This window comes from Schistocerca gregaria, chromosome 4, assembly GCF_023897955.1.
Source record: "Schistocerca gregaria isolate iqSchGreg1 chromosome 4, iqSchGreg1.2, whole genome shotgun sequence".
Lineage (NCBI taxonomy): Eukaryota > Metazoa > Arthropoda > Insecta > Orthoptera > Acrididae > Schistocerca > Schistocerca gregaria.
Window position 1 is genome coordinate 436,437,546 of NC_064923.1, and position 27,693 is coordinate 436,465,238.

The 27,693-nt window shown below is 44.0% G+C and overlaps 1 protein-coding gene and 2 non-coding genes across 3 annotated transcripts in view; 2 read left to right on the top strand and 1 right to left on the bottom strand.

Moving 5' to 3' along the window:
- Positions 1-27,693, top strand: part of LOC126365773 (protein nervous wreck) — a 692,956-nt gene that overhangs the window by 578,454 nt on the left and 86,809 nt on the right. Inside the window, exon 16 of the mRNA XM_050008297.1 lies at positions 20,980-21,289. Coding sequence (XP_049864254.1) covers positions 20,980-21,289 — 310 coding nt within the window. The remainder of the gene's footprint in view (positions 1-20,979; positions 21,290-27,693) is intronic.
- On the bottom strand, positions 19,322-19,396 carry Trnas-uga (transfer RNA serine (anticodon UGA)). Its single transcript has one exon. It is a non-coding gene; the product is annotated as a tRNA-Ser (tRNA).
- On the top strand, positions 21,980-22,054 carry Trnas-cga (transfer RNA serine (anticodon CGA)). The gene has a single exon. It is a non-coding gene; the product is annotated as a tRNA-Ser (tRNA).

Below are 27,693 nucleotides of genomic sequence, written 5' to 3' on the forward strand. Positions count from 1 at the left end.
TATGTGCAGTTGACGGACTTTGAGCGAGGGCGTATAGTAGGCATGCGGGAGGCCGGGTGGACGTACCGCCGAATTGCTCAACACGTGGGGCGTGAAGTCTCCACAGTACATCGATGTTGTCGCCAGTGGTCGGCGAAAGGTGCACGTGCCCGTCGACCTGGGACCGGACCGCAGGGACGCACGGATGCACGCCAAGACCGTAGGATCCTACGCAGTGCCGTAGGGGACAGCACCGCCACTTCCCAGCAAATTAGGGACACTGTTGCTCCTGGGGTATCGGCGAGGACCATTCGCAACCGTCTCCATGAAGCTGGGCTACGGTCCCGCACACCGTTAGGCCGTCTTCCGCTCACGCCCCAACATCGTGCAGCCCGCCTTCAGTGGTGTCGCGACAGGCGTGAATGGAGGGACGAATGGAGACGTGTCGTCTTCAGCGATGAGAGTCGCTTCTGCCTTGGTGCCAATGATGGTCGTATGCGTGTTTGGCGCCGTGCAGGTGAGCGCCACAATCAGGACTGCATACGACCGAGGCACACAGGGCCAACACCCGGCATCATGGTGTGGGGAGCGATCTCCTACACTGGCCGTACACCTCTGGTGATCGTCGAGGGGACACTGAATAGTGCACGGTACATCCAAACCGTCATAGAACCCATCGTTCTACCATTCCTAGACCGGCAAGGGAACTTGCTGTTCCAACAGGACAATGCACGTCCGCATGTATCCCGTGCCACCCAACGTGCTCTAGAAGGTGTAAGTCAACTACCCTGGCCAGCAAGATCTCCGGATCTGTCCCCCATTGAGCATGTTTGGGACTGGATGAAGCGTCGTCTCACGCGGTCTGCACGTCCAGCACGAACGCTGGTCCAACTGAGGCGCCAGGTGGAAATGGCATGGCAAGCCGTTCCACAGGACTACATCCAGCATCTCTACGATCGTCTCCATGGGAGAATAGCAGCCTGCATTGCTGCGAAAGGTGGATATACACTGTACTAGTGCCGACGTTGTGCATGCTCTGTTGCCTGTGTCTATGTGCCTGTGGTTCTGTCAGTGTGATCATGTGATGTATCTGACCCTAGGAATGTGTCAATAAAGTTTCCCCTTCCTGGGACAATGTATTCACGGTGTTCTTATTTCAATTTCCAGGAGTGTAGTTAACTCGGAAGGATATAGCCAAGTTGTACAGTGGATGTGTTCATGTGTATTTCATACATGGATCCAATTTAATCAGTCGAAAAGAAGGGAGTAAAAATGTGTGAAGACTCAACGTAGAAGAAAAATGGTTCAAATGGCTCTGAGCACTGTGGGACTTAACATCTTAGGTCATCATTCCCCTAGAACTTAGAACTACTTAAACCTAACTAACCTAAGGACATCACACAACACCCAGCCATCACGAGGCAGAGAAAATCACTGACCCCTGCAGGAATCGAACCCGGGAACCCGGGCGTGGGAAGCGAGAACGCTACCACACGACCACGAGATGAGGGCAGCGTAGAAGAGATGACGTCTCTAGGAATAGGAGTATGGGGTGCAACACAGCACAACAACCAATCATACAGATACAAATTCTGCAGTTAATTTGGCATGTCTTCATATTAACGCGTCAAATTAGGGATGTCTTAAAATAAATTTACATATTAGCAAGTATTTCGTGAAAGTTTTTGTTCGGCGTGTAACAGTAAATGGAAGTGAAACGCGGATGAAAAACAGTATAGAAGAAGGAGAATGGAAGCGTTTGAAATGTAGTGTTGCTGCAGTACATTTACTATCCCCCAGGGGCATATGCCATCATCGTATCAAAATCGGCGTCGGCTTTCCATGTGTAGAGGAAGAGGTACAATTGTGGAATAGGGGTAGTAATATGTAATACTATGGTTTCTCACCTTGCGAGTGCTGTACTTTCGTGAACTGCTCGAAAGCTACGTCCAACAACTGTAGGCTGCTTTGGGACGCATTCATTTTACAGTTGACAAGTGAGTGAAGCTGGTTTAACGAATTCGCTACGAGCAGTAATTGTTGCATGTTGGTGGATTCCAGTTTCATTCTTGTCATAATACTTAAATTATTAGTATACTTTGTGAACAGAGTTTTAACTAATACCATCAGTCGTAAAATGCAAAAACAATGCTTCAAATGGCTCTGAGCACTATGGGACTTAACATCTCAGGTCATCAGTCCCATAGAACTTAGAACTACATAAACCTAACCAACCTAAGGACATCGCACACATCCATGCCCAAGACAGAATTCGAAATTGCGACCGCAGTGGTCACGCGGTTCCAGACTGAAGCGCCAGAACCGCACGGCCGCCACTGCTGGCGTAACATGCATGTTTGTTGTCTATTTACATTTAATTTTCGATTTTTTTTTGCTTTTATCAATTTCAAGAAGGCTACTCCACTAATATGGACTACTAGTATTCCATATTTGTACCCTAATATTCCATACTTCTACCGTATTTTCGCAATCTGTTTTACTTGAAGTGATTCAGAAATGACTTCAAGAGCTGTATATCAGTGGACTGCGTGTCCTACTGCAAATAGCAAGTAAAAACTTTAGTGAAAAGGAAATGGACCACTGCAAAAATCTGTATGTTACAAATCTCGCATGCGGAACCATGTCAACATATTGTGTCTGTCTTCTCATGCCTCCCACGAGATGCAACCGCTGGATAGAACTTACATGAGTTCTTTGGAAGACAGTACACGTATGGATGAGGGAAAATGCAGGTTCATTAGAGAACATGGATATCGCCGAACTGAATGGGAAGGCCTACCTTAAGTGCCAGACAGGGGAGGGTTTAGGGTGACAGGAATACACCCATTAAACCCTCATATTTTCACGGATGCAGATTTCATAGCCTGCATTGAAGAAATAATTTAAGGTTTAGCCAATGATCCAGTCAATAAACCATCTGCAGGACCTGTGTCTTCTAAAAGTGGAAAGGCTAATGTTGAAGTCGAGGGAGGAACATTCGCCGCCACCTCTGAAATTACACATTGGCAACTCTCATCCGTTGCACAAATAACGAAGAGGCCAGGCACTAGGGTAAGAAAGACCGGTCCTTCAGCGGTCCTAACCTTGTATCCGTACAAGAGAGCTCTGGAAATACCGTCGACTGCAAAAAATAAACAGAAGACAAGCAGAGGCTGCCAAAGCCTAGGAACCGAGAATCAGCTGGTTCTAAGGATGATGCTTTAAGTGTGAGCGATGATTCGTCCACCCTCAGCAGCGTTATGAACAGCAGTGTACCCACTCAGGTAAATTCTTCCGGACGACGCAGGGGAAGAAAGGGTTATGTGTCTAATGCGCGAAATGTGTGCGCACACTGAATGTGCAGGTTACGGTAAAGGACGATACGTGTGTCATTTCTGCAACGAAATTACTTAGAGCAGTAGTTCTCAAACTTTTGGAGTTTCGAGTGCATTTAAAGGCCTCAAATAATTGTGGGCGCACTATATACACATTTCTGAGGAATATTTTACAACAGTCAATACACGATATAAAAACTGTGATAAAATGACAATTAAGGCATTTTATTTTGAATTTCGCTTCCGGACTACACAAAAAAAACATATATTATCACAATATGAACAAATAATTTTTTATAAAAATGTAAGAGATTCATTAAGCATGATTGTCACTCAAATGCGTCGGCCGAGCGCCGTGTTGCCTCCTACCCTGTCAAGGCGAAAGGCAAGAGAAACTATCAAGTGAAACGTATTGAAATGAAATATGCAATAAAACTAACGATTAATTCAAATTATAGAGAAAACTAATAATGCAATACAAATGAACTGTACCTTACGTCTACTCTTTCTAGTGTTTATGAGAAACATGAGCCTGATGTGTCCTCGCGATTTCTTCAATGTTTGGAGATGTATCTGAAAGACAAACTCTTATGTTCGAGTATAATGTCTTTTCTGGAGACTAGAAATCTACTCTGTAGGAATCAGCATGAGTTTCGAAAAAGACGATCGTGTGAAACCCAGCTCGCGCTATTCGTCCACGAGACTCAGAGGGCCTTAGACACGGGTTCACAGGTAGATGCCGTGTTTCTTGACTTCCGCAAGGCGTTTGACACAGTTCCCCATAGTCGTTTAATGAACAAAGTAAGAGCATACGGACTATCAGGTCAATTGTGTGATTGGATTGAGGAGTTCCTAGATAACAGAACGCAGCACGTCATTCTCAATGGAGAGAAGTCTTCCGAAGTAAGAGTGATTTCAGGTGTGCCGCAGGGGAGTGTCATAGGACCGTTGCTATTCACAATATACATAAATGACCTGGTGGATGACATCGGAAGTTCACTGAGGCTTTTTGCAGATGATGCTGTGGTGTATCGAGAGGTTGCAACAATGGAAAATTGTACTGAAATGCAGGAGGATCTGCAGCGAATTGACGCATGGTGCACGGAATGGCAATTGAATCACAATGTAGCGAAGTGTAATGTGATGCGAATACATAGAAAGATAGGTCCCTTATCATTTAGCTACAAAATAGCAGGTCAGCAACTGGAAGCAGTTAATTCCATAAATTATCTGGGAGTACGCATTAGGAGTGATTTAAAATGGAATGATCATATAAAGTTGATCGTCGGTAAAGCAGATGCCAGACTGAGATTCATTGGAAGAATCCTAAGGAAATGCAATCCGACAACAAAGGAAGTAGGTTACAGTACGCTTGTTCGCCCAATGCTTGAATACTGCTCAGCAGTGTGGGATCCGCACCAGGTAGGGTTGATAGAAGAGATAGAGAAGATCCAACGGAGAGCAGCGCGCTTCGTTACAGGATCATTTAGTAATTGCGAAAGCGTTACGGAGATGATAGATAAACTCCAGTGGAAGACTCTGCAGGAGAGACGCTCAGTAGCTCGGTACGGGCTTTTGTTGAAGTTTCGAGAACATACCTTCACCGAAGAGTCAAGCAGTATATTGCTCCCTCCTACGTATATCTCGCGAAGAGACCATGAGGATAAAATCAGAGAGATTAGAGCCCACACAGAAGCATACCGACAGTCCTTCTTTCCACGTACAATACGAGACTGGAATAGAAGGGAGAACCGATAGAGGTACTCAGGGTACCCTCCGCCACACACCGTCAGGTGGCTTGCGGAGTACGGATGTAGATGTAGATGTAGATATTTCCTCGGTAATACATTGAAGAGTTCCTCTCTTTTGACATTTAATTGTTCTGAGAGCAGAAAATCCTAATTCACATAAATATGACGTCGAAAATTGAAGTAAAATGTTCAAAGCCTTTTTGGATATCGACACATATTCTTCTTTTATAGAAATCTAAAAGGCTACAAGAGACAATTCCTTATGCTTAAACATAAGTCCACGATCAGCAGATATTGCTCACAGTTCTTCTTCTGTTAACGTCAAGCCGAAATCACATGAAGTTTCTTTGAATGAGTTTCGAATCCAATGGTACTGATCAGTGTTGAGCGATGGAGAATACGAACTCAGTTTCTCTTCTAAACTTATTAACTGATCTACTACTACTGGAAGAATTTAATTTATGCACGAGCTCCTTACCAACGGGATTATTTCCAAGCTACGTTGAACAGCTTTTCTTTTCCATATTTGTAGTTTTCTGTGAAACGTTTTAATTTTGTCTTTGGGTGTGATGATATTTTCTTCCTTCCCTTCCACGCTAGTGTTCACAATATTGAACTTTTGAAACACATCGGCCAAATACTGCAATCTGGCAATCCAAAATTCAATCCAAAGGCGGTTGTAAGAATGCTAATGTTTCATTTCTTCGAAAACCAAGAGATGTTCTTGTCGTAGCTCATGCACACGGGTTAGTATTTTCTCCCTCGACAACCACCTTATTTCTGTCTAAAAGTAATCATCTGTGTTCTGACTCAATATCGATACAAGATTTTTCGAATAAACGGGTTGAGACAGGTCTTATTTTAATACGTTTGACTGCCCGAACAACTTGCTCTAAGATTTTTCTCAGTTTTTCTCCCAATGCTTTCCTATTAAGGCCTTCCTATCAATAAAACAGTGTGTTACGAAAAATCTTCATTTTTTTTTTTTTTTTACATAAGAAGTGTTGTTGCTGTCTTCAGTCCTGAAACTGGTTTGATGAAGCTTGCCATGCTACTCTATCCTGTGCAAGCTTCTTCATCTCCCTGTACTTACTGCAGCCTACATCCTTCTGAATCTGCTTAGAATATTCATGTCTTGGTCTCCCTCTACGATTTTTACCCTCCACGTTGGCATCCAATGTTAAATTTGTGATCCCTTGATGCCTCACAACATGTCCTACAAACCGGTCCATTCTTCCTGTCAAGTTGTGCCAGAAACTCCTCTTCTCCCCAATTCTATTCAATACCTCCTCATTAGTTATGTGATCTTCCCATCTAATCTTCAGCATTCTTCTGTAGCACCACATCAATATGGCGGCCACTGAGTGACGCGCGTTTCTTCGGCTCGCGAGTTTTTCCGCTCATTGAAGGTGTTACAGAGAAGTGCGGCAGTCCACAACGTGTGCATCCGACTAAACAAGTGTTACTTGCCGTAGTGTATTGTTCTCCGTTGATTACCACAAGTGATAAGTGAGTGAAAAATGGGAAGAGCACGAGTAAGCGGCAGCAGGCGAGGCTACAGGGGTGCAGGCAGCGCGGGCGCCCGGTCTCCGGCGGCAGGTGAGGCCCCGCTTCCCGACATCGGGGAGCTCGTCCGGTCCCAGGTGAGTGCGGCGCTGCACAGTAAAGACACGCTAGACGTAATCGTCCAATCCATCACGGACTCCGTGACGGCCGCGGTCATGGACAAACTACAAGAGTCTGTCGGGCGCAACAGCACCGAAATCCAGTCTCTTAGAAAGTCCCTGGCCGCACAAGAGAAAAAAGCCGCCGACCTAGAGGCTAAACTGTCTGCTGCCACCGATGAAATTGAGCAGTATCAGCGAAGGAACAGCTTGCGCTTGTTCGGGGTAGCTGAAAACGATCGCGAAAACACCGACGACCTGGCCATTAGCCTCGTGCGTGAGAAACTTGGCGTGCAGATCGACGTGGCCGATATTGACAGAAGCCACCGTGTTGGGCGCAGGACACCAGGTGCCATGAAACCCAGGCCCATAATAATTAAATTTGTGTCTTACCGGAAAAGAGCTGAAATGTTTGCTCAGAAAAGAAAACTCGCCAAGAGTGGGGTTACCCTGAGGGAAGATCTGACGCGCGAAAGACTAAAAGTTTTGAACGCTGCGATCACACAGTTTGGCCTTCAAAATGTATGGACCCAGGATGGCAGGATCGTAATCAAGACGGAAGGAGGGAGGAAAACGGTGACAAACATGTTCGAACTGAAAGACTGAGCGAAATCTCGCGAGACACAAAGTCTCATATTGTAATCTGTCTAATATAAGTTAATTTTTTTATTCTTTCTTTTCATTTTTTTTAGCTTAAATACTGCTCCGTTATTTCTATAAGTACCATAAGTACTCTATTTAAAATCAGTCAATTGTTTCACAAAAATATTGTTTCTTTATTTGTCTATTATAAGTGCTCATGTATATTCATATTGTCAGTCAAATGGGAATTAACATCCTCCATTAACAGGAATCTCCTTACAACCGCCTTTCTATATCTGTTATTTCCATCTTCGCCACTACCACTACTACTACTACTATCTTTTTCGTAACTACTACTGCCACTTTCCATCTTTCTTTTCACTCCCTTCTTCGATACTTCCAGCGTGTTTTTCACCTTTAGTCCACAGACGCTTGAGTCAGTCACGACCTTGGACACACCTGTAAATATGTCTTGCCCCGCGAAATCCAGCTTTTGTCCCTCTTCCGGCCAGCAGGTAAACGGAGCGCGCTCGGTCCTACAGGCGGCCACAATGGGACGGACCGGTTCCGGCGGCGGGCTCTTTGTGGCCCACGCGAACGCGCAGTCGCTAACGGCTCACTTCGACGAGTTCTGTGACCTGTTCTGCCAATCGCTGTTCCACATTATCCTCGTCTCGGAAACTTGGTTGAAACCAAACATTTCTTCCGACGCTATCCGAATCGCTGGTTACTCTCTCCTAAGGGCAGATCGTGAAACACGACGCGGGGGTGGTGTGGGTGCCTATGTTCGCTCTGATCTGACACCTACTGTGCTATGCACATCGGATGCAAAGGGCGAAGGAGAAGCAGAGTTCTTGTTTTTCGAAATAAATACATCAAATCAGAAACTGCTAATTGGAGTAATCTATAAACCTCCAAACGTCGGTGCCATGTCCTCCTTTCAGTCTGCCCTGTCCTCACTCGTGACACAGTATGAACACATAATCATTATGGGCGACACAAACATCGACTTACAGTTAAAATCTCCCTCTGCCGAAAAACTAAGGCGACTGTTCCACTCCAATGATATGAGTTTAACACCGCTGGACCCAACTCATCACACGCCACACAGCCACACAATCATAGATATAATAGCAACAAAGCGACCAGATAAAATAATCCGCGCCAATCAGACATCCGCTCCGGGACTCTCTGCTCATGACGTGATATTTTTAAATTACTCAATGCATACTACCAAAGAAAAATCTCACCTGGTAACCTACAGAAACCTAAAAAATGTTAACCATGACGCTCTTCAAAAGGATTGCTCAGACATCCCTTGGCATGATATAAACGATGAACCGACTTTAGACGAAAAAATTCGGCAATTATGTCGCAAAATTATTGCACTGTATGATAAACATGCTCCTTAACGCACTGTTAAGGTAAAGAGAGCTCCCGCTCCGTGGCTCACCACTGCATTACGTCAGTTAATGAATAAACGTGATGCTGCACATAGGGCCTTCAAGCGTAAACCAACTCCCGAGGCGTACGAAGCTTATAGGAAACTCCGAAACAGAACCAAGCAAAGCGTGAGGAATGCCAAAATCAGACATGCCCGCTCTGTCGTATGCGGCATATCAAAACCTGCTGCACTGTGGAAAAAGCTGCGCAGTTTCGGTATAGGGAAGCGAAGATCTGACGCTGTTTATCAAGCGTCTGCAGAAGAATTAAACGATTTCTTCTCAACAGCTGCAAACTGCCACGCAGCGACAAATTACCAGCCCCAAGATATCAATCTCTCGAGAGACAAGTTTTTCCTAAAACATGTCACTACCGGCACAGTACACAAGGCAATTATGAGAATCTCTTCCGAGGCAGTAGGAAGTGATGGAGTGAGCATTGGCATGATTAAGAACGTCGTAGACACTATTATTCCAGTTATCACAGACATCTTCAACCTGTCTCTTGTCAGTAGTACATATCCTACTGAGTGGAAGCAAAGTTTAATTAAGCCTATACCCAAGACTGACAACCCTAAGTCGCCAGGTGACTACAGGCCGATCAGCATACTACCTGCAATTTCTAAAGCCCTAGAGCACATCGTCCATGAACAACTGACGGATTACCTCAAAACTCATAACATCCATGACGAATATCAGTCAGGCTTTCGAAAGCACCATAGTACAGCAACCGCATTAATCAAAGTAACTGATGACATTAAACATGCTATGGACAGACGTGAAGCTACTATCCTAACACTGCTTGATTTTAGCAAGGCTTTTGACACAGTTGACTTCGATATATTACTAATTAAAATGAAACAGCTGAATTTCTCAAACAGCGCAATACAATGGTTCGACAGCTACCTCAAAAACAGAAGTCAACAAGTCATTTGTGGGTCGGAAAAGTCATCATGGAAAAGCGTGCGCTCTGGAGTTCCCCAAGGCTCCGTCCTTGGTCCACTACTCTTCTCACTGTACATTAATGATATTTCTTCAGTGATTCACTCCTGCAACTACCATCTTTATGCCGACGACATCCAACTGTACATAAGTGCAAGCCCCAAAAACATTGCTGGCGCAGTAGCGAGTATGAACGCAGATCTTTGTTCTGTTTCTCGATGGGCACAGAACCTAGGTCTGAAACTAAACCCCAAGAAATCCCAGGTCATACTTATATCTCATCCAAAGTTAATCAGCCGGTACTTTCGCGAAACAGTCCCTAAAATACTCCTCAATGGTACCCAACTACCATACCAAAAAACAGTAAAAGACCTTGGAATAATCTTGGATGAACACCTAAACTGGGAAGAACAAACAGTCACAGCTTGCCGGAAATCGCTCTCCTCCCTACATGCAATTCAAAAGTTTAGGAAAATATTTCCAACCCATGTTAAACAAAAATTAGTCCAAACACTAGTCTTGCCTAATCTTTACTACTGCGATGTAGTTCAACACGGCACAAATAGTGAAAATTCTAGATGCCTCGAGCTAGTGATGAATGCTTGCGTTAGATACGTGTGCAATATTCGGTTGTATGATCATATCAGTCCTTCATACTCCCAGCTAGGTTGGATACGCCCACATACGGCACGCGATCTCCACACGATGTGCTTACTTCATCGATTTCTTAGCCACTGGTGCCCCCAATACTTATCTTCTCACATTAAACACCTATCGTCATTCCACAATCGCAACACCAGATCGGATACGTCTATCATCTTGGCTGTACCTTTACATAACACAAAATCTTTCTCCGTGTCATTCTCCATCTCAGCCATACGACTATGGAACGCGCTCCCCTGTGATCTGCGTCTTATCCAGAACTACTCAACATTCAAGAGGGAACTCAAAGCTTACATATTAGGGACGGTATAACCACCATTCTTGTGCCCCTCCCATCTCTTTCTTTCTCCTCTCCATCACAACTTCGAATTTTACCGTTCTATTTCTCTTCCTCTAACCTATCTACCTCTTATATATCTCTTTCACCCCATTCTATCGTCTTATGTCTCTGCTCGATGAGAATAACTCACAAGCTGCAAGAACATAACGAGAAAATTCCCAACTAACAATGGGACTGACATTCAGAAAAGAAAAGTATGTTTACTTTCATATACATAGTCATTATTATTATTATTATTACTATTATTATTATTATTATTATTATTACTATTATTATTATTATTATTACTATTATTATTATTATTATTATTATTATTGATTGTTATAATTATTTTTTTATTGTTATAATTATCATTATACTACTGTTATAATATCTATTTTTTTCTTTAACATCAATACAGCATCATAGGCTATATGTCCTTAATGTTAAGTAGAAACTGTAACTCGTTCAACCTGAGTATGCCTGGTTAGGTGTAAGAGAGGGCCTGAAGGCCCTAATCTTGCCAGGTAAAATAAATGCATAAATAAATAAATAAATAAATAAATTTCGAAAGCTTCTATTCTCTTCTTGTCCAAACTATTTATTGTCCATGTTTGACTTCAATACATGGCTACACTCCATACAAATACTTTCAGAAACGACTTCCTGACACTTAAATCTATACTCGATGTTAACAAATTTCTCTTTTTCAGAATCGCTTTCCTTGCCATTGCCAGTCTACATTTTATATCCTCTCTACTTCGACCATCATCAGTTATTTTTCTCCCCAAATAGCAAAACTCCTTTACTACTTTAAGTGTCTCATTTCCTAATCTAATTCCCTCAGCATCACCCGACATAATTCGACTACATTCCATTATCCTCGTTTTGCTTTTGTTGATGTTCATCTTACATCCTCCTTTCAAGTTACTGTCCATTCTGTTCAAATGCTCTTCCAAGTCCTTTGCTGTCTCTGACAGAATTACAATGTCATCGGCGAACCTCAAAGTTTTTATTTCTTCTCCGTGGACTTTAATACCTACTCCGAATTTTTCTTTTGTTTCCTTCACTGCTTGCTCAATATACAGATTGAATAACATCGGGGAGAGGCAACAACCCTGTCTCACTCCCTTCCCAACCACTGATTTCCTTTCATGCCCCTCGACTCTTATAACCGCCATATGGTTTCTGTACAAATTGTAAATAGCCTTTTGCTCCCTGTATTTTACCCCTGTCACCTTTAGAATATGTAAGAGAGTATTCCAGTCAACATTGTCAAAAGCTTTCTCTAAGTCTACAAATGCTAGAAACGTAGGTTTGCCTTTCCTTAATCTAGCTTCTAAGATAAGTCGTAGGGTCAGTATTGCCTCACGTGTTCCTATATTTCTACGGAAACCAAACTGATCTTCCCCGAGGTCGGCTTCTACCAGTTTTTCCAACCGTCTGTAAATAATTCGCGTAAGTATTTTGCATCCGTGACTTATTAAACTGATAGTTTGGTAATTTTCACATCTGTCAGCAACTGCTTTCTTTGGGATTGGAAGTCTTCTTGACGTCTGAGGATATTTCGCACTGTTTCATACATCTTTCTCACCAGATGGTAGAGGTTTATCAGGACTGGCTCTCCCAAGGCCGTCAGTAGTTCTAATGGAATGTTGTCTACTCCCAGGGCCTTCTTTCGACTCAGGTCTTTCAGTGCTCTGTCAAACTCTTCACGCAGTATCGTATCTCCAATTTCATCTTCATCTACATCCTCTTCCATTCCCATAATACTGTCCTCACGTAAATCGCCCTTGTATAGGCCCCCTATATACTCCTTCCACCTTTCTGCTTTCCCTTCTTTGCTTAGAACTGGGTTTCCATCTGAGCTCTTGATATTCATACAAGTGGCTCTCTTTTCTCCAAAGGTCTCTTTAATTTTCCTGTAGGCAGTAGCTATTTTACCCCTAGTGAGATAAGCCTCTACATCCTTTCATTTGTCCTCTAGCCATCCCTGCTTAGCCATTTTACACTTCCTGTCGATCTCATTTTTGAGACGTTTGCATTCCCTTTTTCCTGATTCATTTAATGCATTTTTATATTTTCTCCTTTCATCAATTAAATTCAATATTTGTTCTGTTACCCAAGGATTTCTACTAGCCTTCGTCTTTTTACCTAGTTGATCCTCCGCTCCCTTATGCTCTCCCTGAAACTCTGTACAACCTCTGTTTTAGTCAGTTTATCCAGGTCCCATCTCCTTAAATTCCCACCTTTTTGCAGTTTCTTCAGTTTTAATCTAAAGTTCGTAACCAATAGATTGTGGTCAGAGTCCACATCTGCCCCTGGAAATGTCTTACAAATTAAAACCTGGTTCCTAAATCTCTGTCTTACCATTATATAATCCATCTTATACCTTCGAGTATCTCTAGGATTCTTCCATGTATACAACCTTCTTTTATGATTCTTGCACCAAGTGTTAGCTATGATTAAGTTATGCTCTGTGCAAAATTCTACCAGACAGCTTCCTCTTCCATTTCTCTCCCTCAATCCATATTCACCCACTATACGTCCTTCTCTCCCTTTTCCCACTCTCGAATTCCAGTCACCCATGACTATTAAATTTTCCTCTCCCTTCACTACCTGAATAATTTCTTTTATCTCATCATACATTTCATCAATTTCTTCATCATCTGCAGAGCTAGATGGTATATAAACTTGTTCAACTGTAGTAGGCTTGGGCTTCGTGTCTATCTTGGCCACAATAATGCGTTTACTATGCTGTTGGTAGTAGCTTACCCGCACTCCTATTTTTTTATTCATTATTAAACTCCTGCGTTACCCCTATTTGATTTTGTATTTATGACCCTGTATTCACCTGAACAAAAGTCTTGTTCCTTCTGCCACCAAACTTCACTAATTCCCACTATATCTAACTGCAACCTACCCATTTCCCTTTTTAAATTTTCTAACCTACCTGCCCGATTAAGGGATCTGACATTCCACGCTCCGATCCGTAGAACACAAGTTTTCTTACTCCTGATAACGACATCCTCTTGAGTAGTCGTCCCCCCCCCCCCCCCCCGGAGATCCGAATGGGGGACTATTTTACGTCCGGAATATTTTACCCAAGAGGACGCCATCATCATTTAACCAAAAAATAAAGCTGCATGCCCTAGGTAAAAATTACGGCTGTAGTTTCCCCTTACTTTCAGCCGTTCGTAGTACCAGCACAACAAGGCCGTTTTGGTTATTGTTACAAGGCCAGATCAGTCAATAATCCAGACCGTTTCCCCTGCAACTACTGAAAAGGCTGCTGCCCCTCTTCAGGAACCACACGTTTGTCTGGCCTCTCAACAGATACCTCTCCGTTGTGGTTACAACTACGGGACGACCATCTGTATCGCTGAGGCATGCATGCCTCCCCACCAACGGCAAGGTCCATGGTTCATGGGGGGAGGACATAAGAAATAAGGTTCTTTAAACAGCCTACCTTGAAGGGGTGCCATCTGTACAAATGCCTACATACGACTTCTATGTTAACTGCCACTTATTAAGATAATTTATTTAAATGATGAAAACGTCCTCTTCTTTAGTAGATACACTTTATTCCTTGCAAAAAAGAAACTGATTTAAGCTATCTGATCTTGATTAATGAATCAGGTTAGGTGACGCCTGTTGACTTGCAATTCAGAGTTTGAGTGCTTGAGTTTACCACTGCATACATTTTTCTCAGTATCAGTAAACATTTCTATAATACGTCTGTGAACTGTATCATTCTACAAAGGCATATTGCTTATTTTCATAGCTGCTTCATTTCCTAACATCGTCATGACCATTTTTTTGCAACCAGGCAAAATAAGTGATTTAGCTGTAGTATGATCTTTCATACTCTATGTTATTAGTTCAGAGACCTTGAAGGAAGTGATCAGAGCTTTATCGGAAACAGATATTGCACTTAAGAATTTGCTGCCCTTGTGTGCTGTTCGGACAGTGTTTTGAAAATTTGAATGCATTGCTTTGAAGTGTTTGCTCAGTTTATTAGGAAGCAGAGATTCACTTGCCATTTTATATCCACGTACTAAGTATAGTGGGAAAGGATAATCTTCACTTCCAGTCCAAGTGAAACCATAGCTTAAGTAGCTTTCATTGTACTTATGATACTTATGAGTAGGCCGCTGTTCTGCTTTTTTACTTGCACTTAGCGTTTGTTCACTTCCAGAATAGGATTCGTCTACGGGATGCTTGTTTTTCAGAAATCTACCCATTTTGTTCGATTGCATTTCGCATATAAGGTTCAGTTCTAGCGCTTTACTGACATATCACCTGAAAGCACTGCGATAAAGTCAAGCGTACAACAATGGAATCGCGTTTTTATTCTGGGCCTAGATTTTTGTGCTTCCATGAGTTAACAGTGCTGCCAACGATAATTTTCAAGTTCCGTTAACCTTGCTGGAAACTTCTGTCATGAACCCGCTGGATCATTAAACTACAGCGGAAATGACGCTCAGAAGTAGCAAGGCTTCATGAACAATGACGATCATGTTCACATGAGCTACTCATGTGTAGCAAAGAACATGAAATGAAATTATTTTAGTCACGGTTAGCTCGAGGTCAAACGATAAGCAGCTCTCATAAATAATTTCCTGTCCCCGTTTCTCTTTTCAATAATATTTTATTGTCAACAGAAAGATATGTATTTTCAATAAAATATCATTAAAAAGTGAGTGGCTGCGGATGTTTATAATTTTTGATACACTTTCGCGGTACCTAAATAGGTCATAATGGCCACAATAATAATAATAATAATAATAATGTGCAATTCATTTCCAGAACCACTCAGAGTTAGGTGGAATAGATTCGCAATCATTGGGAACGATACCAAACCTTCAGAATTATATGGACAACTTGTGCTCACATGCAGGCTCAATTTAAACATGGCTACCATCATAAAAGAAAAAGAGTCCATAGGCAAATCAACTGCGAAACAAAAGCACGAACCGAGCAGATAATATCCGTAAGAGTTTCAGTCGAAAAAATCCGTCAGTCGTCAAATATTTTTTCGCCGTTTTCTCCAGATTCTGAACGTTTGGATCTGACCAGAAACCCATTAAAGCTTGACAACAATTTGGATTAACTCAATGTTTATACACTAACATTAAGAGCGACACAAGTAAAAAGTGTTCGCTACAAGCGCATTATTTTCATCGAAAATTGTGAAATTAAGGTAAGGCTGTTGTAATGCAGTTCTAGTGCAAGGAGTTGAAGAAAATAACATTTGAGGCATGTATTAATTGCGAATGACCATGAAGCATTATATTGTAAGAAACCTGTAGTCCATTGTTGCAGTCTTGGACTGCAAGTTTTTTTTTACAACATATGAAATAAGTTACTGTGTTGTCCACGCCAAACTTTAGCATGGATCAAGTGTTACATTTATAAATACGGTCACATTCATTATTAAATGAATTAATCACTCCCACCACTGCATATTGTTATGACTGTAGCAATGTTGCACTTACCTGACCATACTTTTTCTCCAGGGCGGAGCATTCTGCCATCCGAATAATTATTTTTTCGCCCCATTGGGATTTACTTTCCCTAGAATTCCATACACTTCTTGGCGGTGTAAGGAATGACCTCGAATGGCAGCAATGGCTTTATCATCACTCATTATTTTTGAAATGCCTTTGGCAGGTTCCCAACCAGCCGCGGCTGATAGATAACTAAGATTAGCAGCAATGGAAGAGAGCGGACAGTCGGCATGATACGTTCCGAATACTGTCGACACTACAAGGAGAATAAGCCACCTTGTTTCCTGAACCACACTGAACTATCCGACAAAACTTAAGGAGTCGTTCCGTATTATACCTGTCGTGAAATGGATAAAATTGAGTAGCTATATGTTCTCTTATATTTGGCCATATGTCTTCCTAAAATATTACAAGGCGCACCCCTAAATTTTCCAGGGCGTATCAGTGCGCCCTGGCGCCCACTTTGAGAACCACTGACTTAGAGTAAGAAATTTAATAACTGAAAATGATATATTTTGTGTGTTTTTCTATTGTGTTATTATGTTTTATCGTGTTTTTGACAATTAATTATTAGGTTTTCCATTATTTGTTTTAACAAGCTTGAAAAGAATGGACTATTCCATATTTGTACCCTATAATATGAAGTATCTAAAAGTCAAACATTGTGTTAAGCCTAATTTAGAAATGTTCCTAACGTAGTATGTATTCGAAAATAGGAGAAGCATTAATATATATCCTACAGTATGTACTAAAGGTAGTATGTTTGCTTAATGTGAAAAACTGAGCAGGTTATGAACGAAAAACAAAATGGTATTCCATATTTGTATCACTTCCAATACTATTTTTTCCGACAGTATATGATTGTTTGTGCGATAAAAGACAACCTTGTGTGACTACTTGTGCAATTCATTTCGTTCCAAACTACTGGTTGACCCAACGCGTATCTTGGTACTATAATCATCTCACAGACTTTGCATTGACCTTATTAAGTGTTGATTAATCCACATTTTCCTGAAGTTTCCCATAACTTAGAGCTCATCACTCGGCCGAAGGTTTTTTCACAATCCACAAAAGCTATACTATGTGATCAAAAGTATCCGGACACACCAAAGAACATACTTTTTCATATTAAGTATACCTGAGTAGTCATTAGACATCGTGAGAGAGCAGGATGGGGCACTCCGCAGAACTCACGGACTTCGAACGTGGTCAGGTGAATGGGTGTCACTTGTGTCATACGTCTGTACGCGGGACTTCCACACTCCTAAACGTCCCTAGGTCCGCTGTTTCCGTTGTGATAATGACGTGGAAACGTGAAGGGACACGTACAGCACAAAAGCGTACAGACCGACCTCGTCTGTTGACTCACAGAGCCGGCCGCGGTGGTCTCGCGGTTCTAGGCGCGCAGTCCGGAACCGTGCGACTGCTACGGTCGCAGGTTCGAATCCTGCCTCGGGCATGGATGTGTGTGATGTCCTTAGGTTAGTTAGGTTTAAGTAGTTCTAAGTTCTAGGGGACTGATGACCACAGCAGTTGAGTCCCATAGTGCTCAGAGCCATTTTTGTTGACTCACAGAGACCACCGACAGTTGAAGAGGGTCATAATGTGTAATGGGCAGACATCTATCCAGACCGAACTTCAAGGCAGATTAAAACTGTGTGCACAACCGAGACTCGAACCTGGGACCTTTCCCTTTCGCGGGCAAGTGCTCTACTATCTGAGCTACCGAAGCACGACTCACGACCCGTCCTCACAGCTTCAATTCTGCCAGTACCTCGTCTCCTACCTTCCAAACATTACAGAAGCTGTGAGGACGGGTCGTGAGTAGTGCTTGGGTAGCTCAGATGGCAGGCAATTGCCAGCGAAAGGCAAGGTCCCGAGTTCGAGTCTCGGTCCGGCACACAGTTTTAATCTGCCAGCAAGTTTCAAGTGAGCGCACACTCAGCTGCAGAGTGATAATCTCGTTCTGGAAACATGTCTCCGCAATATTCTTTCTTCAGGGAGTACTGGTTCTGCATGGTTCGAGAAGACCTTCTGTGAAATTTAGAAGGTTGGAGACGAGGTACTGGCAGAATTGAAGTGCGTGGGTAGCTCAGATGGTAGAACATTTGCCTTCGAAAGGCAAAGGTCCCGAGTTCGAGTCTCGGTCCGACACACAGTTTTAATCTGCGAGGAAGTTTCATATCAGCGCACACTCCACTGCAGAGTGAAAAGTTCATTCTGGATCTATCCAGTCCATCACACAGGAATTCCAAACTGCATCAGGATCCACTGCAAGTACTATGACAGTTAGGCGAGACGTGAGGAAACTTGTATTTCATGGTCGAGCGGCTGCTCATAAGCCACACATCACGCCGGTAAATGTTAAACGACGCCTCGGTTGGTGTAAGGAGAGTAAACGTTGGACGATTGAACAGCGGAAAAAAGTTGTGTGGAGTGACGATTCACGGTACACAATGAGGCGATTCGATGGCAGGATGTGGGTATGGCGAATACCCGGTAAACGTCATCTACCAGCGTGTGTAGCGCTAACAGTAAAATTCGGAGGCGGTGGTATTATGGTATTTATTATGGAGGGGGCTTGCACCACTTTTTGTTTTGAGTAGCAGTATCACGGCACAGCCATACATTGATGTTTTAAGCAACTTCTTGCTTCCCACTGTTGAAGAGCAAATCGGGCATTGCGATTGCATCTTTCAACACGATCGAGCACCTGTTCGTAACGTACGGCCTGTCGCGGAGTGGTTAGACGACAATAACATTCCTGAAATGGTCTGGCTAGCAAAGAGTCCTGACCTGAATGCTATAGAACAACTTTGGGATGTTTTAGAACGCTGATTTCGTGCCAGGCCTCACCGATCAACATCGATACCTCTCTTCAGTGGAGGAGAACGTGAAGAATGGGCTGCCATTCCCCAAGAAACCTTCCAACGCCTGATCGAACGTATGCTTGCGAGAGTGGAAGCTGTCAACAAGACTAATAGTGGCCCAACATCATACTGAATTCCAGTATTACCGAAGATGGGGGAGGGGGGGGGGGCGGGGGCACGAACTTGGAAGTCATTCCAGATTGAGATTTTCACTCTGCAGCGGAGTGTGCGCTGATATGAAATTTCCTGGCAGATGAAAACTGTGTGCCCGACCGAGACTCGAACTCGGGACCTTTGCCTTTCACGGGCAAGTGCTCTACCAACTGAGCTACCGAAGCACGACTCACGCCCGGTACTCACAGCTTTACTTCTTCCAGTACCTCGTCTCCTACCTTCCAAACTTTACAGAAGCTCTCCAGCTAACCTTACAGAACTAGCACTCCTGAAAGAAAGGATATTGCGGAGACATGGCTTAGCCACAGCCTGCGGGGTTTTCCAGAATGAGATTTTCACTCTGCAGCTGAGTGTGCGGAAACGTGCGGAAGGTAGGAGACGATGTACTGGCAGAAGCTGTGAGTACCGGGCGTGAGTTGTGCTTCGGTAGCTCAATTGGTAGAGCACTTGCCCGCGAAAGGCAAAGGTCCCGAGTTCGAGTCTCGGTCGGGCACACAGTTTTAATCTGCCAGGAAGTTTGTAAGTCATTTTCAGCCAGGTGTCCGGACACTTTTGATCATATAGGGTATTTTTCGACAGAGTATGATAGTCTGCGCGATAAAGGACGACCTTTTGTGATTCTTTTCGCTGCAGTACTACTGGATGAATCAACGCGTATATTGGTGCTGTAGTCAGTATACAAACTCTGCATTGACCTTATTAAATGTTGAGGAATGCTGTAATATCCTGAAATTTCCCACATCACTCGGTCGGAGGCTATGCAGGGTGTTACAAAAAGGTACTACCAAACTTTCAGGAAACATTCCTCACACACAAATAAAGAAAAGATGTTATGTGGACATGTGTCCGGAAACGCCTAATGTCCATGTTAGAGCTCATTTTAGTTTCGGCAGTATGTACTGTACTTCCTCGACTCACCACCATGATTTTATACGAGATTCTCTACCTGTGCTGCTAGAACATGTGCCTTTACAAGTACGACACAACATGTGGTTCATGCGCGATGGAGCTTCTGCACATTTCGTTGAAGTGTTCGTACGCTTCTCAACAACAGATTCGGTGACCGATGGATTGGTAGAGGCGGACCAATTCCATGGCCTCCACGCTCTCCTGACCTCAACCCTCTTGACTTCCATTTATGGGGGCATTTGAAAGCTCTTGTCTACGCAACCCCGGTAACAAATGTAGAGACTCTTCGTGCTCGTATTGTGGACGGCTGTGATACAATACGCCATTCTCCAGGGCTGCATCAGCGCATCAGGGATTCCATGCGACGGCGGGTGGATGCACGTATCCTCGCTAACGGAGGACATTTTCAACATTTCCTGTAACAAAGTGTTTGAAGTCACGCTGGTACGTTCTGTTGCTGTGTGTTTCCATTCCATGATTAATGTGATTTGAAGAGAAGTAATAAAATGAGCTCTACCATGGAAAGTAAGCGTTTCCGGACGCATTTCCACATAACATATTTTCTTTCTTTGCGTGTGAGGAATGTTTCCTGAAAGTTTGGCCGTACCTTTTTGTAACACCCTGTATGGTTACGGTGGGGGACTATATTCTGTCAGTACCTAAGATTCCAGGAGGGGGCAACCCTCATGTTGGAGCCTATGCGTACGTGCCTCTACCGGTAATGTAGCGACAATACTTTTCTGACATGCAAATAACTGTTTCGTGTTGTGCCGCAGCTTTGGAAGGTGGCACAGTAGTCTGCTGGCTCTGACCGCTGCGTCGGGCGTTGTCGTGCGCAGGCGCAGAACGCGGACGAGCTGAGCATCGTGGAGAACGAGCAGCTGGAGGTGGTGGGCGAGGGCGACGGCGACGGCTGGCTGCGGGCGCGCAACTACCGCGGCGAGGAGGGCTTCGTGCCGCAGAACTACCTGGACGTCGAACAGACGGCCAGTGCCGCTGGCGCCGCCTTCGAGCTGGCGCAGCAGATCTCCTTCAGCTCCGTGGACTACACGCTCGACGACGACACCGCGGTCGTGCCCGAGGACGAGCTGCAGCACCAGCAGCAGCTGCAGCAGCAGCAGCAGCAGCAGCAACAGCAACAGCAACCTGGTGCGTCACCGACACCCTCACTATATTGTGGAACAGGGATCACCAATCTTACGATAATTACACACTAGGGTGAAACTTCCTGGCAGATTAAAACTGTGTGCCCGGCCGAGACTCAAACTCGGGACCTTCGCCTTTCACGGGCAAGTGCTCTACCAACTGAGCTACCAAAGCACGACTCACGTCCGGTACTCACAGCTTTACTTCTGCCAGTATCCGTCTCCTACCTTCCAAACTTTACAGAAGCTCTTCTGCGAAACTTGTAGAACTAGCACTCCTGAAAGAAAGGATACTGCGGAGACGTGGCTTAGCCACAGCCTGGGGGATGTTTCCAGAATAAGATTTTCACTCTGCAGCGGAGTGTGCGCTGATATGAAACTTCCTGGCAGATTAAAACTGTGTGCTCGACCGAGACTCGAACTCGGGACTTTTGCCTTTCGCAGGGCAAGTGCTCTACCAACTGAGCTACCGAAGCACGACTGCCAGGAAGTTTCATATCAGCGCACACTCCGCTGCAGAGTGAAAATCTCATTCTGGAAACATCCCCCAGGCTGTGGCTAAGCCATGTCTCCGCAGTATCCTTTCTTTCAGGAGTGCTAGTTCTGCAAGTTTCGCAGAAGAGCTTCTGTAAAGTTTGGAAGGTAGGAGACGGATACTGGCAGAAGTAAAGCTGTGAGTACCGGACGTGAGTCGTGCTTCGGTAGCTCAGTTGGTAGAGCACTTGCCCGCGAAAGGCAAAGGTCCCGAGTTCGAGTCTCGGTCGAGCACACAGTTTTAATCTGCCAGGAAGTTTCATATCAGCGCACACTCCGCTGCAGAGTGAAAATCTCATTCTGGAACCACACTAGGGTATTGGTAACGAGATATGGGATCGGATGGGGAACCGCTTCACAGTCACATCATGATGATATTGATACACTGCTGGCCATTAAAATTGCTGCAACACGAAGATGACGTGCTACAGACGCTAAATTCAACCGACAGGAAGAAGATGCTGTGATCTGCAAATGATTAGCTTTTCAGAGCATTAACACAAGGTTGGCGCCGGTGGCGACACCTTCGACGTGCTGACATGAGGAAACTTTCCAACCGATTTCTCATACACAAACAGCACTTGACCGGCTTTGCCTGGTGAAACGTTGTTGTGATGCCTCGTCTAAGGAGGAGAAATGCGTACCATCATGTTCCGACTTTGATAAAGATCGAATTTATAATCCACGGTCAGAGTCAGTCGACATAAATGTTTTCTGGGTTTGGTACCGCGTCATAATGTAAAAACTGATGCTGCTGCTGCTATAGAAAAACCAACGTTTCGGCCACGATTGCAGCGGCCTTCTTCTGGGTCTGATGGTGCGTTCTAGCTGTGCAGTGTCTTTTATATTTTGTTGTTAGTGTTTATTGCGCATGCCATTACGTCATAATTTTAAAAATGTTGTTAGTTTCATTGGTCACTTAAGGAAAAGGGAGAAGGAACTTTATTTTAATAGGTTATTGCGGTGGAGGGAGAACGTGACCTCTGTCGTCTATTGGCTCTTGTGTTATGTGCCATGATTGTTGGCCACCGTCGAATGAGAAGTTGGCTGCTGTTTACCAACTGCTGGACGTCGGCCGCGCGGCGGCAGTTACTTGTCGGCAGTGCAGTGTTGACAGTGCGGTCTGTTGGGCTCTGATTGCTGGCAGCTAAGACGGGGCAAGCCTGAGTCCATCCGCCCTGTTCATGTTGTTAGGGTGTTTAAGTATTTCGATCGCCTCTCTGATTTTGCGTTACGTCATAATTGGCTGCTTGGCCAATACACAGGCTTCCCTGAATTTTATTTTTTTCCGCAGTCATGGTGATGTTCGGCCACTGCGGATTTGTTGTGTTGCCCTAGACTAATATAACGCTCGTGCTCCCGAATGCGCGTTGCTATTGGCCTACCAGTCTCGCCGATGTATGCCTCTCCACATTCGCATTCCCCCTTGTAAACGCCTGCAGTGTGTAATGCATCCACCTCGTCCTTGGTGGAGCCTAGCACGTTCTGGATCCTATGACCACTATAGAAGACAGGCTGCAACCCAACGCGGCGAAGGTGTTTGCCTATTCGGTCAGTAACGTTTTTCACATAGGGTAAGCGCACAGTTGGCTGCAGTTTGTCTATTTCCTGTTTATCTTTCTTCCTTGTGTTGGTCGACAAGGCTGTGTTTATCAACTTAAGGCAATAGCCATTGGCTAGAAACGTTGTACGTAACCTTTTAAGCTCAGGTGTGATGTTTTGAGCATCACTTGGGCGCTGCGCACGGATTGCCAAAGAGCGGATCACAGAGTTCTTCTGCGCTGGGTGGTGGTAGGATTGGGCGTGCAGATACCTGTCAGTATGTGTAGGCTTACGATATACTCTGTGCCCCAGTGTGCCCTCCGTTCTTCTATACACGTCTAGAAATGGGATAGCATCATTCTTTTCTACTTCCAGCGTGAACTGTATCTTCCCGTGCATATTGTTCAAACAATATCGTGGCCGAAACGTTGGTTTTTCTATAGCAGCAGCAGTTTTTACATTGCGACGCGGTACCAAACCCAGAAAACTTTTATGTCGAAAGATGGAATTTGTAACCTATCGCGATTGCGGTTTATCGTATCGCGACATTGCTGCTCGAGATCCAATGACTGTTAGCAGAATATGGAATCGGTGGGTTCAGGTGGGTAATACGGAACGCCGTGCTAGATCACAACGACCTCGTATCACTAGCAGTCGAGATGACAGGCATCTCATCTCCATGGCTGTAACGGATCGTGCTGCCACGTCTCTATCCCTGAGTTAACAGATGGGGACGTGTGCAAGACGACAACCATTGCACGAACAGTTCGACGACGTTTGCAGCAGCATGGACTATCAGCTCGGAGACTATGGCTGCAGTTACCCTTGACACTGCATCACAGACAGGAGCGCTTGCGATGGTGTACTCAACGACGAACCTGGGTGCACGAATGGCAAGACGTCATTTTTTCGGATGAATCCAGATTCTGTTCACAGCATCTTGATGGTCGCATACGTGTTTGGCGACATCGCGGTGAACGCGTATTGGAAGTGTGTATTCGTCATCGCCATACTGGCGTATCACCCGGCGTGACGGTATGCGGTGCCATTGGTTACACGTCTCGGTCACCTCTTGTTCGCGTTGACGGTACTTTGAACAGTGGATGTTACATTTCAGATGTGTTACGACCCGTGGCTCTACCCTTCATTTGATCCCTGCGAAACCCTACATTTCAGCAGGATAATTCACGACAGCATGTTGCAGGTCCTGTACGGGCCTTGCTGGATAGACAAAATGTTCGACTGCTGCCCTATCCAGGACATTTCCTGATGTCTCACCAACTGAAAACGTCTGGTCAATGGTCGCCGAGCAACTGGCTCGTCAGTCACTACCCTTGATGAACTGTGCTATCGTTTTGAAGCTGCATGGGCAACTGTACATGTACACGCCATCCAAGCTCTGTTTGACTCAATGTCCAGGCGTATCAAGGCCGTTATTACAGCCAGAGGTGGTTGCTCTGGGTACTCATTTCTCAGGATCTATGCACCCAAGTTGCATGAAAATGTAATCACATGTCAGTTCTAGTATAATAAATTTGTCCAACGAATACTCGTGTATCATCTGCATTTCTTCTTGGTGTAGCAATTTTAATGGCCAGTAGTGTACATTGATGATGGTGGTGGTGATGGTGCACCCTGCACATGAGTTACGTCCATAATCGTAAAATTCTACTTCTGCCAGTCCTCCAATCTCCCATATGCATATGACTTTTTCCCACGCAGTATCTCCACATTTCCTTCACCTACACACTCGGAATCTCTGTCAGTCGCACTTTCCCATAATGAATCTCGACCTCTCCTCCTCCGTACGTAGGGAAGCCCTATCTGTTGCACTTTACCGAGAAGAATCTCCACCTTCTCCTACCCCGACTCCCAGACTCACGTTTCTCGTGCACATACAATCATTATGTGACATGATTTCTCTCTAATATGAAACGTACACTTACTTTAAAAATGCAAGATATTTCACAATGTTTTGACGACTTCAAATTTGAATAACGCGGGTTAAAAACAAGAGACAGTGCGTAGTATCAAGTTTCATTCCATATACAGGTCAGTAATCATGTCATACTGATCGAAGCACCATCGTATGTTCGCGGTAGAGTGCTATTTTCGCTACGGCAAATCTGAAGAGCACGTGCAATGTGCCTTTCGTAAGCAGTTTAAAATTCAGCTGCGACATCCAATTCCTGCTCGTAGAACAATATTGAACCTAGTAAAAAACTGACAGTACATCGAATCTAAAGGCAACCGGTGTTCGGAAAAACGTCCGAGAACATGGAACGTGTGCTTAGGAGTTTACACGCAAGCCCTCGTCGTTCGTTACGAAAACTTGGTTTCAACAAAACGGCGCGACAAGTCAGTCACCCAACGAGACCCTTCAAGTTCTCCGTGAAGCGTTGGGCAACCCCGTAATTCCCAAACGCGCTTGTGTCGAGTGGCTCCCTCGTTCGCCTGACTACAGTGTGCCAGATTTTACCTACGGGGTTATTTGAAGGCGAGAGTGTACTCCGACCGCCCAAGAAGTACTTCTTGAAACATGTAGATTGAACCATTTCAACAAATCATCTACAATCTGAAAACATACGTGACACAGGCCACGAAATCTTCTAAATATATAAAACTTACAGCAAAGGGTCAAATACACTGTTTGCTAGAGGAACTGAAAATTTATTTGTGAAATTTTAAGCAGGTAGCAAATTTTCAGAATGAAAAAATAGAATTCTGTAGCCGCAATTTTTTTCAGCAATTTACCGATGAATATCTTCTCAATTTTTTAACATTGTGCAAAATGAGCCATGTTATTTATGAGATGTATTCATGCATGTAGGCTCTGAAACTAACAGAAATGTTTATGTCCTAATATGGAACACGTTAGTATCGCCTATAAACATCTGTAGGAAACAGTTTTGTCGTAACATCTGTGTACGCCAAGTTTTATCTTTTGCTTACTAACATTTGAATTTTATCTGTAATGGACGCTGTAGAACTCTATGACTTTTCATTTATAGGCTGTAAAATAAATCCGCTACCTCTCAAAATTGAAGGTGATTTATTTAAGACACGAACGATTTCGGGCTTGTGCCCTATCTCCAAGCGATTATACGATTCATTTTCAAGTTTCCATATTCACTGTCTTGAAATCTAAATAATTCCGCGAATTAACAGTTATTTAGTTGCTCTAAGGATCGAGCTAAATCACAATGAAAATAACAGTGAGCAAAGATCCATACAACACAAGTCAAATTACAAAACGGCGCTAAGACTGCGTAGAGGCACCAGAAAGTGTGTAAGACTGTATGGAGTAAGATCTGCATATATGCAGAAGTAGTGAAATCAAAGTTAATTTTACAATAAGAAGCCCCAAACTATATCCAAGTTAAGCAACACAAGTGGTGTGGCAAGCCCCGCAGGTAAAGAGCTGCACAGAATGTGGATCGCGCTACCATTATTGCAACACCTTAGTTCCCATAAACAGCTAGTGTGTGTAGATAGCAGCGACAGCTGACCCCTCTCTCTATGATATCTTGGGGCAGAATCAACGTTTTCTAGAAATTTGTTTTTCTAGAATTTCAGCTTAGTACGCCGATCTTCAGCCTACAGATTTTTAAAACAGAAGAAGGAGATAGTAAACAATAAAAGCAGGCGATAAAAACGGTGACTTAAATTGTAAAATGGCGGAAAATTATGTATTTTAAAACATAAAACAAAGGGTTGGCGATTCTAATAAAATACACAGGAAGCAGACAGGGAAAATAGTAGACAGACAATTAAAAAAAACACGGCGACAGTCTGGTTTCTGTTCGCAAGATATATAAAAATTACACCCAGCGACAGTATGATATCTGTCCGCAACACTTCGGAAAAGACGCACAACACTGAATACTCACTGGAAACACAGCACTAAGAAGTCGGCACGAAGATGAAACGTCACAGCCAAGGACAGATGGGGGAGACCTGGACGGATGAGGGGAAAAACGAGGGGAAGAGGAAAAACTAAGGGGGGGGGGGGACTAACAGAGTGAGAAAACTCATAAGGGTGGAGGGGGGGGCAGGCCAGACGCGAGATGGAATGGGGATCTCTAGAAACAGTATCTCTACCTTTTCTGGCTTTGACAGAACCCTCAGAATAATAGTTCACAGCCATCGACTGTTCACTGTCAAAAAACTCCAAATAAAAGACAAATCATTAAGTGATGTTGACTAGATAGATACAAGTAAAAGAACTGGAAGTAGTGAAGTTACATGTGTTGAAAATACAGGTTGTTTCAAAAATAATACACGTATTACAAAGTATTCTGTTGTTAAAACATCCTATTTCTGCGCCGCTGT